General features: G+C 50.2%; 2 protein-coding genes across 6 annotated transcripts in view; one reads left to right on the top strand and one right to left on the bottom strand.

Annotated features, from left to right (window-relative positions):
• Nucleotides 1-427: 427 nt before the first annotated feature.
• On the bottom strand, nt 428-2,104 carry PTRH2 (peptidyl-tRNA hydrolase 2). 3 transcript variants are annotated; one of them, XM_050321806.1, is made up of 2 exons: nt 2,053-2,104; nt 428-1,077 (listed from the first exon to the last, which is right to left on the bottom strand). In XM_050321806.1, the coding sequence occupies exon 2, from the start codon at nt 1,056-1,058 to the stop codon at nt 546-548; it is 513 nt and encodes a 170-aa protein (XP_050177763.1). In that variant the 5' UTR covers nt 1,059-1,077; nt 2,053-2,104; the 3' UTR covers nt 428-545. The 3 variants fall into 3 exon arrangements, with proteins under 3 accessions (XP_050177763.1, XP_050177766.1, XP_050177765.1); XM_050321809.1 differs by having other exon boundaries at nt 428-1,073; nt 2,053-2,072; XM_050321808.1 differs by lacking the exon at nt 2,053-2,104 and adding an exon at nt 1,490-1,878.
• A 44-nt stretch (nt 2,105-2,148) lies between these two features.
• VMP1 (vacuole membrane protein 1) overlaps nt 2,149-13,352 on the top strand; it is a 54,398-nt gene continuing 43,194 nt past the window's right edge. The window contains exons 1-4 of one of the 3 annotated variants that reach the window (XM_050321558.1): nt 2,177-2,213; nt 5,468-5,591; nt 9,678-9,779; nt 12,105-12,240. In XM_050321558.1, the coding sequence (XP_050177515.1) occupies nt 9,704-9,779; nt 12,105-12,240 (212 nt within the window). In that variant the 5' untranslated portion in view covers nt 2,177-2,213; nt 5,468-5,591; nt 9,678-9,703. Of the gene's footprint in view, nt 2,214-5,426; nt 5,592-9,677; nt 9,780-12,104; nt 12,241-13,352 lie in introns of those variants that run through there. The other 2 variants (XM_050321559.1, XM_050321557.1) reach the window with 2 other exon arrangements.

The following is a 13,352-nucleotide window of genomic DNA, read 5'->3' as shown; positions in this document are numbered from 1 at the left end:
CACAGCAATTTACTGGCTCCTAAGGCTTGGCTGCAGACCCAGTTTAACCAGTCAGTCCCGTACTGGTTACCAGTGCCTACCTGGGTTGCTCTCCCTGGACCTGGGCAGGGCTGCAGTTCCCCCCCCCAGCAATCTGGGGGGATTTTTAACTGCTTCAGCCACTTTCTGAGTTAAGGAATGGATCTCTTCAAAAACAGGCAGAAAGGGGAAACCTGCCAGTTTGAGCACATGGGATGAATTCTCTTGAACTTTGCTACCACCCACCACGCAAAATCCTCAACCCCTTGCACGGGTTGTAAATACATGGGGTTCCTTCCTGGGGGTTGTAAAACTGCCACCTCTGCTTTCCTCAACCCCCCTGAGCCCAGCATTTTCCTCCCCCCTTCGGAACACAACACACAAGCCAGAGAAACTCATGATTTACAAATTTAAACCTTACAAAAACTTGCTTATTTTATTTGAACTGGGAGAGCACACGGAAAAACGCCCAAACTTGGATCGTAACCCTTCAGTACTGACATACATCGACTCTTTTTGGTCCTAGTTTAGAAGAGTTTAAGGTGACCAGAGACTTTATCTATGACATCAGCTGGCCCTGGCCCGATCCCCAGGACGGTCCTGGAGCCTGGAGCTATCTGAGTACGCCCAGCATCCTGGATCAAGCTCACGGTCAGTCCCAGGCGCTTCGCCTCAGCCAGGAGCTGGGCCAGAGTCTCCTCGTCGGGAGCTTTGAGGACTATTTTGGGTTGCCCACAGCACTCCCACTGCTTCAGGAGCTCGGGATTCCTTCTCTCCGCCTGCTTGTAGGCAGAAACAGCGGCGTGGGCGCACTGGGCCGCCACTTTGCCCTTGCCCATCTTCAGGTCGTTGCGGACGATCAGCACCATCTTGTACTCCCCGGACTCTGCCATGACGTCCGCCTCGCCCTCCAGGTTGTTGGCAGGTGGAGCCGTTCCAGCCTTGCGCTTCCTCAGGAGCCTCCCACGGAAGCCCCATCCCAGGCACAGACCACACGCCACTCCAGCCACGACGCCGAGGAGCTTGGGGAGAAAGTCCATGGTGGGTTCTGGGGACTGGCTGTGGAAGGGGAGAAGAGAATTTACTTGAGCATTTGGTGAGCTCTCACCTGGTTATCTGAAGAGGAACACTTGTTAGAAACACAAAAGGGGCAATTCCAGCTTCTCTCATTGGGAAAGGATGTTCAGGTACCTTTCCTCCCTCCCCAGCTGCAGGTCTTTAACTGCAGACACCTCACTGGTGATGGGTTTCAGCTCAGGAACAGAGCTAAGAACAAATGGCAAATTATCACTGATTCACAGAGTGGTTTGGGTTGGGAAGGACCTTGAAGATCACCCAGTTCCACCCCTGCCACGGGCAGGGACACCTCCCACTATCCCAGGGTGCTCCAAACTGCATCCAACCTGGCCTCGGACACTTCCAGGGATGGGGCAGCCACAGCTTCTCTGGGCAACCTGTGCCAGGGCCTCACCTCCATCACAGGCAAGAATTCATCCTAATATCCCATCTCTCTTTCAATTTGCAGCCATTCCTTGCCCTGTCACTCCATGCTCCATCTTTCCTCCAAGTCCCCTTCAGGCACTGGAAGGCCACAATTAGGTCACCCCAAAGCCTTCTGCGGGCTGAACAACCCCGGCTCTCTCCGCCTTCCCTCACGCCACACAACTACACCTAAAAACGCGCAGAGAAGCGGTAAAACGGTGGAGGGTTTTACGCTCCAACTCGGTTCGGTGCCGGTTCCCGGGAGCGGAGCGGGGCCGCCTCCAGCCCCAGCTCGGCAGCTCCGGCCACGCCAGGCCCGCGGCCGTTGGGCCTGAGGGGGGAACGGGGCACGGACCGGGCGGGGACCGCACCGAGCCGGGCCCTCGAGGGGCCATGGGAGGCCATGAGGAGCCAGGAGAGGACCATGAGGAGCCATGAGGTGCCATGAGGGGCCATGAGGAGCCATGAGGAGCCATGAGGTGCCATGAGGGGCCATGAGGAGCCATGAGGGGCCATAAGGTGCCATGAGGGGCCATGGGGGTCCCCGCTCACCCGCCGCGCCCGCCCAGCCGCTCGGCTCCGCCGCTCCCGCCGGCGGTGAGAGGGCAGCGGCGCTCGGGAAGTGACGGGAGGCAGGGGCGGGACGGGGCGGGTTAAGCCGGGCCCAGTTCCGCGTCGTGCCGGGCCCTGCGGAGCTGCCGGCGCCGAGCGCGGTGAGTGCGGGGCTGGCGGGCGCCTCCTCCTCCCCTCCGCGGCACCCGCCCGGCGCTGCCCGTCCCCTCACGGCGCGGGGGGCTCCGCCGCCACCCCGGCCAGGGCACACCCCACCCCGGGCGGCTCCGGGAGGTCCCGGGGCACCGTGACCCGGCACTGTTGGACAGACCGGGGGATGGGAGAGACCTGGCCCTGGAGCCGCGTGTGGGGAGCGGGGGGCGGGAGGGAGCGCGGTGAGGGTGAGGAGGGGAGGTCGCTGTTCGCCGGCGTTCAGGTTCTATGGATAAATTGGTGTGGATAAATGAGGTGCTGCCGGCTCGTCCCTCTGGGTGAGAGCGGCTCTGCTCCCTCAGCACGCCGGCAGGGCTGGGATGGACTCGCCCCGCTCTGCTGGGTGCGGGGTGTCGGGACCGACGCGCTTTGTCCGCCTGCCCAGCAGGAATTACGGTGTTGGAACCACCAGCGTCCTCCATCCTAAGGGCTGCTCGGGGTTTTCGGGGTGGTGAGGCCCAAATCCGTGGGCATTCCTCGTGTTTCTTTTCTCCTGAGCCGGGGTTAAGCCCCTTGCTGGTGTGTCTGGTTTTCAGTGCTCTGGTGTTTACAGGAGGTAATAAAGCAGCAAGATTCCCAGCTTTTGTTCCAGTTGTGCCTCCTGGATGTTTGGCAGGTCATGCGGGTGACCCGAGGGAAGGGGCGATAAGTGTTTGATAGCAGCTGTTTGTCTACAAAGTGCTGTGAATGAATCCAGGTTATCCCCTGGTTATCCATTTCTTCCCGGCTCTCTGCTGTCCTTGTTTTCTCTGCTCTCTGTGCTTACCAACAAGTGGGTATCCTGGTTTAGTTAATGGTGAGAATGTGGGTTGAGGTGCAGAAAGTCTGATGTTACTCTCTCATGCCTTGGAGAACCCGTGTTGTGGATTTTGGTGCTGTTCAGCTGCCAGGAATTCTCTTCTAAGATTGTCTCACCTGCCAGACAGGTCGATTTGGGGGTACTGCTGTTAAAAATTCTGCTCTTTAAGGGTTGTTTTGCTGGGTTCCTCGCCTCTCTGGGGGCTCTCATGCTTTGCAGCATCCTGCCTCATGATAACACATATCAGCTCTTCTTAATGCTTTAATTAGCTCACTGAAACAGGCTTTGTTATCCCAGTCCTCTTTGCTTTCAACCCATTCTTCCTGCAGCCTGGAACAGCCCTTGCCTTATTTATTCCTTACTGGGTAAGTGACAGCTGTAATGGCTTCATCCCGTGTTTTCCGAGGAGGGTTTGGAAACCCAGTTGTGCAATGGGAGGTGAGCTCTGCTGAGTAATTTGAGCTTTGCTCCGTGTCCTACTGAGCAGCTGAAATCAGGGGTGTCTGCAATTGCTGTGGGGAAGGGGAGGAGGAGACTCAGTGCCTTTCAAGTGGGTGGCAGCAATGAGGAAGGTGAGTTCACCGGGAACAAGTCTCTTAGCTGGAGTGTTTGCATTATTTCCACCTTAAAGCCTTTTTTCCTGTGATCTTCTGAATGTTATGAATGTTTCTGACTGGACCTCTGCTCAGAATGAGCTGTGTAATCAGTGAGTGTCTGGAAATCTCGTATTTCTTAAAAAAAAATCGTGGATTTAAAGCAAAAAACCCTGCAGCTCCTGGTGTGTGGTGATGGGAACCTGCAGGTTGGAACTTTAACTTCTGATCCTTGTGGGGAAGTGTGAGCTGGGTGGACTTTGCCATCCCCTGAGCACAAAGGGCACAGCCTTGAAGCTGTTGCAACACTTGAGCTTTTTGTGTCCCTGTTCCAGGGTGAACTACCCAGACCTCGCTGGGTCTGGTGCTGCCCTGAGCAGAGGACCCCAGGAGGCAGCAGGATGTTGTTAGTGAGGCAGGCAGTTGTTCAGTGTGTTTAAACTGATGGAAAGAATGTTCTCCTCTCTCCCAGGGCTCAGAACCCGCCTCTGTGAGCCTCCTCTGGGCAGAGTGTCCTCACCAGGGCAGGTGGAGTGTGTGAAATCTGAATTGCTTCCACTTAGAGGCTGTTGGTGTCTGTAAAATGCAGGACTTGTTGCCTCAGGAGCTCACTTTGGGCACTGTGTTCTGTGGGTTTTGTCGGGTGCTTCTGTCCATGCCCAGCTGGGCAGGCTCAGGCAGCCCCCTGGGAGGGAACTCTCTCCCAGCGCTTTCAAAAGAGGATCAAGGCAAAGTTCCTGCCAAATCTGCACTGGCTGGAAGGCTCAGGTGGTGATTCTTAGGGCTGGGGTTATGTTTTAGCTCTTTGTTCTCTCCTGGTCCAACTTTAGCTGGCCTGTTTTGTGCAGGAGGTGTGCTGGCAATTGCTGTGCCCTTTCTTCCCTCGGTGCCCCGGGAAGCTCAGGGAGGGTGACAGGACAGAGCTTGACTTCACCTTCAGAGCTCAGGATGCATCTGAGGGCTGAGCCAAACACCTGGGCAGTGTGTGGGCATGGATGTCTGATCAGCCCTCTGGAATTAAGGATGTGAATTAGACTGTGTTTAGTCACCTGAATATTAAGTTCCAGTCTGTCTGCCAGTGCTCTGTGGCCTCTCTCTCCAAAGCCTTTTCTCTCTGCCCATCCCAGTCTTCCCAAGCCATCACTTTTGGTGAAAGTTTTCTGCTGGGACACAGTGAGATCCCTGCAAAAACCCAAACAATGTGTATTTTTTATTTTCCTACCGTCTTCCAGGACAGTTTAATGTAGGTGGCCTTAATGGCAGGGACAGAATTTTAGTAACCTCAAAAGAAATTCCATGGCATCCCTGAAACTCAGGTTACAACAACATTAAATGAGTCCTTCCTAAAAGGTGTTCCAAAGTCTCTGTACTGGGGAAAAGAAAATAATGGAAATTTTAACTCTAAATTGTAAGAGGATTCTTTTGAAATGGTATTTGGGTAGGAATTGGAAAATAGGTCTGGTGTACAGAGGCATAACCCACAAAATGGAAACCTGTGGTCTTTAACTGAATTACTTTCCCTTTGAGGGATTAAACTATTTCAGTTAGAAAAACAGTTTGAGTATGGGAATAAATGCACTCCTATCAAAATAACCCATTATAGCTAAATCTGTGGGGATTTGGGCCATCTTTGAGATGTGCCCTAATTTATTTTAATTGAATGCTTCCCAGGGGTGTTAAAGGACTGGGAAAAAAAACCCAAGCAGTTACTTCTTCTATTTTCTGCTGCCTCGAGGAAAGTTATTAACCTCCAGGAGAGGGGCTGTGTCAGTTGTGTCACATGATGGACAAGTGTTATCTTGCTCTGCAGGGACAGGAGGGCTGCAAGAGGAGCCTCTCTGGGCTCGAGAGCCGCAGAGCTGAGCACGGAGGTGGCTGTTCCACTGCCTCTGGATCCTGGGGAAGGAGTGGAGAGGGACAGAGCTGAAGGGCAGGTAATGTTTCACTTCAAAACCGATCCCATCCTTTACCTAAACGTGCTCATGGGCCAGGCAGCCTTTGGCTTTGGAGGGAAAGTGCTCTCCAAACTTAATTTATTCCCTGAGTGCATCGTGTCTCTGTAGAGCAGTTGATGGCTGAAACAAACCCCTGGCACAGGTTTAGTCTGGTTTAGTGCAGCTCCTCTCCCCCCTGCAAAGGCTGGGGTTTAATCCTTTATTCCTGTGTAACTGAAGAACAATGATGTAGAGAAGGAAGGAGGAAGGGTTATCAGAACAGCTGAGCAGAAAGAAGCAGCAGGATTGGGGTGTTTGGCTTCAAATGCCAGGAACAGCACGAGACTGGGAGTGTTGTTGAGGTGCTGGGACCAACAGCAGCAAAATGCTCCAAGCTCTGGGTGTGCCAGCTGTGAGAGCAGGAACTGTGGTGGGGGTGAGAGCCAGGGCTCCAGGACTTCTTTGGCAAAAAGAATTAGTGATTCCAACAATGTCTGGGGAAGCAGGGAGGTCATTAAAACAGCCTCCTTGTTGTTCCAGCACGTTGGAGAAGAGTCCTCCGAAATCCTTAGTCCAGAGCAAGAGCCCCCTTCTGCTCCTCCAAGTGAGAGTGCAAGCACCCAAGTGCCTCATCCAAACCTGTTCCCTTTCTGGAGGTGCCCCCAACACTTGGGTGCTTCCCCAGCCTGCCCAGAGCCTCAGAGAGGAGCCTTTTGTCTCTGATTGCAGAGAGCAGATCTTGCAGTGCCCGATTTTGTCGCGTCCTCCTGCTCCGAGAGCTTGCCTTGCTTTGTCTCACTTATGCTGAGAAGTGCCAGTCACAGTTCCCATCAACCCTTCTTGTTGACCCATTCTCATTTCTGACTGGCAATAATTGTCTTTTCATTCTTGCTGCTTTGGGCTGCGCTGGAGCCCAGTGGTGCATTGTGGGCTCTTTGTTCAGCCCCACAAAGCAGTTCTTGTGTGAGCACAGCTCTAACAAATGATCTAAGCCACCCTCATACAAAAACTGGTCACAGTTGTTTTTCTCTCTCTTTTAAATAGTTTATTTTTGTGTTTGCTGGTAACTACTCCATGTAGCTGGCAAACTTATTTTTTAGGGATGAACTCTTGTCTTTTTTTTTTTTTAGTCAGCAAGTGAGGTTCTGTCCAGCAGCTGGAATTTAATTCCCTGTGGTGAGCTCTCCTGGATTGGGTGTAGACTTGGGAATATGGGCTCAGTTAATGAAGGGTGACTCCATTTTGGGGCAGACTCCCCCTCCAGTTAATCCCTGGGGGGAGGAATTAGTGCAGGACTGGTGACTCTAACGGGCATCAATCAGCACAGCAGATCAGGAGCCCTGAGCTGGCTGCATGTGCCTCCTCCAGCCCCTTGTGCTAAGATGATTTAAGTATAATTAGACCTGGATAAACCAGGGAGTGATTCCTAAAACCAGGAAAGGTTTGCTCTCTTGAGTTGCCATGTCATAGGTGGCCAGTTCTCCCAAGTCAGCTGGAATTTTAAACGGGAATTTTTAGAGCTGTTCTGCAGGGTGGTTGAACCTCCTTACCAAGTATTCCTCTCTGCACAAGTGTGGAAGGGGATTATTCATCTACTTCACTGTAAATGTTGACTTGTGTGCTGGAGGTGGTGTTATGCAAAGCTAATCCTGGATTAGTGCCCTGCCAGGCAGGCAGGGGAGAAGTGGCTGTGGGAGCTGCCACACCTCTGGAACAGCACCTGAGACCCCCAGGGATGGAGAAATTCCATGGATTGCAGTGGGATCTGTGTTGTGCACAGCCTGGCTTTTGGAGAGCAGTTTGTATTCCAGTCACTGAACTTCCTTGGAATGTGGTGGAGCTGAGAGCAGAGACCAAACCAACCGGGACTTGAACTTTGGAGGCTGGATTTGCACCCAGAAAAAACGGTGGAATCCCCAATGAGGACCATGTGGCTCCCACTGAACTTTTTGTTGCTTGGGTTTTTTGGGGTTTTTTTGGGTTTTTTTGCTGTATTTAAGTCAACCAAACGTGACTGAAGTTCCCTAAAGCAGAGCACTGGTTTTTTGGGTGGCTCTGTGCACATCTCTGGATGGCTTTTGCTTCCTGTGGACAGCAGGGTTTGTACCTGGGGGGGTCCAGTTTCAATATTGCCCTCTGCAGTCAGAGCTGTGTGTGTGTAAATGTGGGTGATACCTGTGTGTGATGCTCAATGTGTGTATTTAAGCTCATATTGCCTATTTTCTAAAGCAGATATTTAAATGTGCAGCAAAGATAAGCACAGGGAAGTGCAGTCAGTAGAAATGAAACACTCCCCATCCCCAGGAGCTCGGGTCCTGCTGGAATTGGGGGATGGCTGAACATTTGAGCCTTGCATTGCCATCCTCAGCTGAGTGCTGGGGTAACTCCACCGACCTGCAGAGTGCCAGCATGGCCTGAAGTGCCCTGAGGAGAGGGAGAGGATCCCGTTTCCCTGGAATTTGACAGGCAGTTGGGAGCAATCCCTGGGTTGCAGGTGATTGCAGTGATGCTGTCGAGCTCCCACTGCAGCAGCTCGTTCCCCTTGTCCTTGGCTGACTGTGGAGCCCTTGGCATTTTTCACAAGCAGCCTCTTTTATTACTGTGTGTTATGGCTTTTTTTTTTTTATAGCTGTTTTATTAATTTTTCTAGGTGGTTTGGGTACTCTGGGGCTCAGGTTGCAGTGAATAAAAGCTAACAGGCCTGAGATTATTTTCTGCTGGCTGGTTTAACTGGGCAGAGCTCTGTTTCTGCACATTCCATGTCAGGAGGAGGTGCTGGAGGAAGGACTCCTTGGGACCTTGATGCTTTTAACTACTGACTTTTAACTAAAACCCCTTCCATAACCACATTCTATCTGGCAATTCTGTGTGTGCTACAAGTAATGCACGAGCCTTGTACCTGTGTGGAAGAACATCTGGCTTGTGAAACCCTGGAAATATTAAATGCAGTGTCTGAAATCTTTGAAGGTTTTATTTTGGAATGTGACAAAATTATTGCAGTCTGAATCAAAAGGGGTGATCTCACTGCTGTTTACCAAACCTGAGTTGCTGCTTGGCCCTTGAGCCCAGCATAAATCAAAGGGGAAGTATTTCTTCTGTAGAAGTTTAATTTCCTCCACTGGACAGTTTTATATTGCACTACTTTTCTTTCCAACAAAAGCAGCATATCAAAAACTGTAAATCACCTTTGCTTACAGGGAGAAATGCAGTGCAAAAAAAAGATATTTTAGCTTTTGGGGGGACCCTCTTTTCCAAAAGAGAATTCCAGATTTAAGATTCAGGAGAGGGTTTTTAAAGCAGGGAGTCAGACTGGCCACTCTCTGTGTGTTTGGTTGCATAAGAATTGTCAGCACTTCAGGTCTGAGATGGTTTTGTTGGTTTGTTGTTTTTTTTTTTGAGGCAAAAAAAAAAAAAGAAGCTCTTGCAACATTCTGGTTTGTGCTGGCTTTTAGTTCTTGCACTATTTACTCTCCTGGATAAGGGAAAGCTGCTCTGTTGGGTTTTTAGGGCTGATCTCTCTGGAGAGAGGCTGAACCAGCAGAGAGAAAGGACATTTTGGGAAGGGCCTCCCCTCACACAGCCCTTGTCCCCTGAAGAGTTTGCCTTTCCTGGTTTGCAGATGCCAGGCTGTGCAGCTGCAGCTCTTGTTGTATCTCAGTTACCAGCTGAGGGTTAAACTTTTAGGCTGGGAGGTTTCTGAGCTCTCCTTGCACACCTGAAGCTTCAGTGCCGGGGTGAGAACCATCTGAAACTCCTCCCTGAGGATTGAAGTGAGGTCTGTGTGAGGCTCTGCTGCTCCTGGAGCCCAAACAGTGGGCTGGGTCGTGGAAGGGATTGTTTAAGGAGCTTTTGTGGGGTCGTTACGAGTGAGGGAGTTTTGTCATTGGAGTGAAAAATTTAGAATTGCGTGGGTGGAAATGTTTGAATCTCTGTCACTCGGGGGAATGGAATCTGTTCTCCTGCTCAGGGGTGGAATGCAGGGTAGCTGTGCTTTGGGTTGGGAGAACTGCTGGATCCTTGGACTGTGGAGTTCAGGGAGTCTTCCAAACCCAAACCTCTGTGCTCTTTGCTTTTGCCCTGCCTCAGATCCCCCCAGGAGAGTGATCGATGAGATGGCAGAGAATGGAACAGACTGTGACCAGAGACGCACGGCCATGAGCAAAGAGCAGCACAACGGCAACTTCACAGGTAGGTGGGACTCACCTGCTGAGCTCAGCTGGCCACCTGGGGGGCTAAAATGACATCACACTGAAAAGGAAGCGAGGTTGGTGCACTTGGCTGGGGCCCTGAGCATCCTGATCTTGGGAGTGGCATGAGGAGCTTGGAATGGGATGGGTTTTAAGGCCCCTTCCAACCCAAACCAGTCTGGGATTCTGGGATTCAGTGACTTTATCCCACATAACGTGAAGGGCCTCAGTGCCTGAATCAATCTTGGGAGCCTCAGTCATCTCTGAGCCTCAAGTCTGCAGGATTTATGCATTGTAAGGCCATGGAGTAGTTTTGTGCTTCCATTTATATTCCCATTTCCCTAACACTCTTTTCTCCTGCCAGAGTTCAGGCAGGTTTCAGCCCTGTAAAGCTGCCTCAGGTACCAACAGGGGCTGCCCCAGGGCTGAGCTCAAAACCCAAACTCTGTTGGCAGCTGCGTGGCTGGAGAAGTCAGGCTTTGTGCAGCCCCACCCTTTGGCACTGAAAACTTAGCACTTGGTAATAAAAAAATCTGTTTTACTCTGGGAGAAATCCAGTTATTACCCTCCCAATTTCTAGCTCTCTTCTGTTGAAATTCGGCTTCGCTGTAATTTATTGGTTTCCAGGATGAATGGCCACCAGAACAGCTTTAACTGCTTCCCCTCCTGCCTTGCCTCTGCTTTTCCTGCTGCTGTGCCTGGAGTGGCCTGGGCTTAATGCTTGGAGCTCAGAGAAATAACCCAAAGAGGTTTGTTGGAGAGCTCTTGTGTCACCCAAAGATCCGTGCCGGGTAGGAAAGCGTGGAAATTAAAATCATCTTGGTTGGTTTCCTGTCAGCTTTTGGATGTGCCACTTCCATGTTAATTAAGTTTTGTAATCAAGCGATTTCTCAAGTTGTGTTCAGCCTTACCCCATTGTCTTTCCTGACCTTTACCAAAAAAAACAAGGTCGTAAAAACAAGGTTGGAGCGTTTTTGTTGCGCTCATTGAGTGAAAAAGCAGAGAATTGAAATTCGTGAGGCAGCGAATGCAGCGAAATTTAAATATTAACTCTGTGTGTGTGTGCAAGGAACAAATCAAAGCCTTTTGCTGAAAGGCTGAGATCATTCTGTGACTCTGAGGGAACGTGGGGGTTATCCTGGGTTTGCCATTGTGGGATTTCTGTTAGTTCATCTAAAGCAGCTGATTTTGGTTTTTTCTGAGGAACACAAACTGGAATGGGCTGTGTGAATAACAAGGTGTGCAACTCCTGTGCAAATACCTGATAAGGATAAGACTGAAATGATACATCTTGGCTTACAGTGTGCCTGGGGTTCAGGTTAGGTTAATATTTTAAATACAACAGCTCTTTCTGAGCCTAAAATGTCTGAATATTACAGTGCCAAATAGAACACATGTGTTTTGACTGTGCAGTAAGGGATGTTTAAACAAGTTTGGTGTCTGTTTGGATACAAGAGTTACTTTTGGGTGTTTTTTCCATCGTTCAGTGGTATCTTTTCCCTCAAAATTCCTTTCCTCTAAAAGTTCAAGAATTATTACTGCTTTTTAGCCTGGTGACCTTTGAGCAAGCCGTTCTGCCCCAAGAAATAGCTGGGCTTTGGGGTTTAATTCAGCTTGTTTTAAGCACAAAATAACACTTTTATTGGAAGAACCTTTCTTTCTGCACTTGTGTGGCAGTGCCTGGTGGTGAGCTCTGCTGTAACCAAACCAGCTGCACGTGTAGTGCCAGTCCCAGGAATTTAGATATAAATATATGGATAAAAGCAGGTCCTTTCCATGGGAGCACCTTGGGAGAAGCTGAACAGTGTGCCCAGGCTTCCCAGAGCCCGAGGCTCCTGCCTGGGAGCAGGTGCTGTTATCCAGTTACAGGGAGGATGGAGAGCCATGGAATTCAATCCTGCTCCCTGGAAGAACTCTGGAACAGCTCTCTGGGAACGGAACCCTCCTAAAAGTTCAGGGTGAAACGTGTTCTGCACAGTGCTAAAGTCACACTTGACCTGCTGGTTTTAACTCCTCGTGCAGGAGAGGCTGCTGGGGATGCCAGACCTTTGGCACTCCGAGCTGGTTGGATTTTTGGAGCAGTCACCTACGTGGATGGACAAACCACCTCATCCCTTTGCTGGGCATTCCCGAGGCGCCCGGAGCAGATGCTTTGTGAGGGGTAGAAAAGATGGCTGAGAGCTCACCTTAACTTCCTAACACATTAAAAAAAAAAAAAAAAAATCAAGGTATTTTTTGGGTGGGGTAGAACCTGAACTGCAAACCTCTGCTTTTACTGATTTATTTCCTTTTGGTTTGTTTTATTTTGGTGTTTTTCCCCTTGCAGATTCCTCTGTGCTGAGCGAACGGAAGCGCAGGGAGCGGGAGGAGAGGCTGAACATTGTGCTGTGGAAACAACCGCTTGTTACCTTGCAGTATTTTTGCCTGGAAACTCTAATAAACTTGAAGGAATGGACCATAAAGTAAAGACCATTTCTTTAACTTCTACTAAAGCGTTCTGGGGAAACCCATGCTCTGATTCAGTAGGTCATTCTGACATCTCACTTTCCCTCGGGATTCACAGCTTGAAAAATCTTTTTTTTTTTAATATATATTTTTTTTTTCCAGAAAGTATGTGTGTTTTTGTCCCTCAAAGGTGGCTTTGGAACACACCCCACTTGTAGCTGGGCACTCAGACCTTCTGCCTAAGTTACATAAATGCAGTGAGGTGTCCATGGGAGAATGGAAACTTGAATATTCCGGTTTGAAGGAGAGGGACGGTGTTGAGGGATCCCTGAGGCAGGAGATACTCGACTTGTGGCTGCAGTGTTATAAATACTGACCTATTAATGGAGGTGTTGGTGTCACTGAACGATCTTCAGGGCAGGGCTCAGGCTCAGGTGGAACTTGCTCTGGTGTTTGTGGTGCTGCAGAGAGGACTTTGCTTCTCTGCAGGTCCTTCCCCAGCAGGAAATGGTTCATTAAAGCACTGAGTGTTATTTTCACACTGGATGAAATTGGCTTTTATTCCAGCGAGGAATTTATTTATTTATTTATTCCTACCATTCCCTGCTGGTGCTGAAATGCAGAGCTGGTTGCTGGTGCACAAGGCTCGAGGCTTTGGGGTGCCAAAACACGAGGACAATTTACGGTGAAAGTGCCAGGAGCGGCAGCCACGCAGGGCTTGTGTTGGTAACTGGGCCCTGTTGTGTTGGGGGTTGAATTTACAAACATTTTCCCAGTGAGAGGACAGGATCTAACCCCCTCTTAATCCCCTTTCACACCCCACACCCCCAGAAAATCTCCTTATTTCACTCTGTGCATTCTTTCAGCCACCGTGGAATTGTCTTTGAGAACTGTTTTATTGACTCCAGCCATTTCTGACAACCCCCAAGCTTTCATTTCAGCCCAGCAGAAATAACATTTGAGGATTTATTTTAAGACCTCCAATCTTATTTGGCTTCCTAGACATCAGATTCTGTTACAGGCAGCACTTGCCTCCTCTGCTGAGCTGCACACTGGTGTTGTCTGCACACAAAATAACCCTGACTATTACAAGCTATTAAGTTGAGACCTCAGATTGACTCTTAATGAT

This window comes from Myiozetetes cayanensis, unplaced genomic scaffold, assembly GCF_022539395.1.
Source record: "Myiozetetes cayanensis isolate MyiCay16 unplaced genomic scaffold, myiCay2020 scf27, whole genome shotgun sequence".
In the NCBI taxonomy this organism is placed as follows: Eukaryota; Metazoa; Chordata; class Aves; order Passeriformes; family Tyrannidae; genus Myiozetetes; species Myiozetetes cayanensis.
Note: the sequence above shows the minus strand (reverse complement) of the source record. Positions and strands in the feature narration are given on the sequence as shown.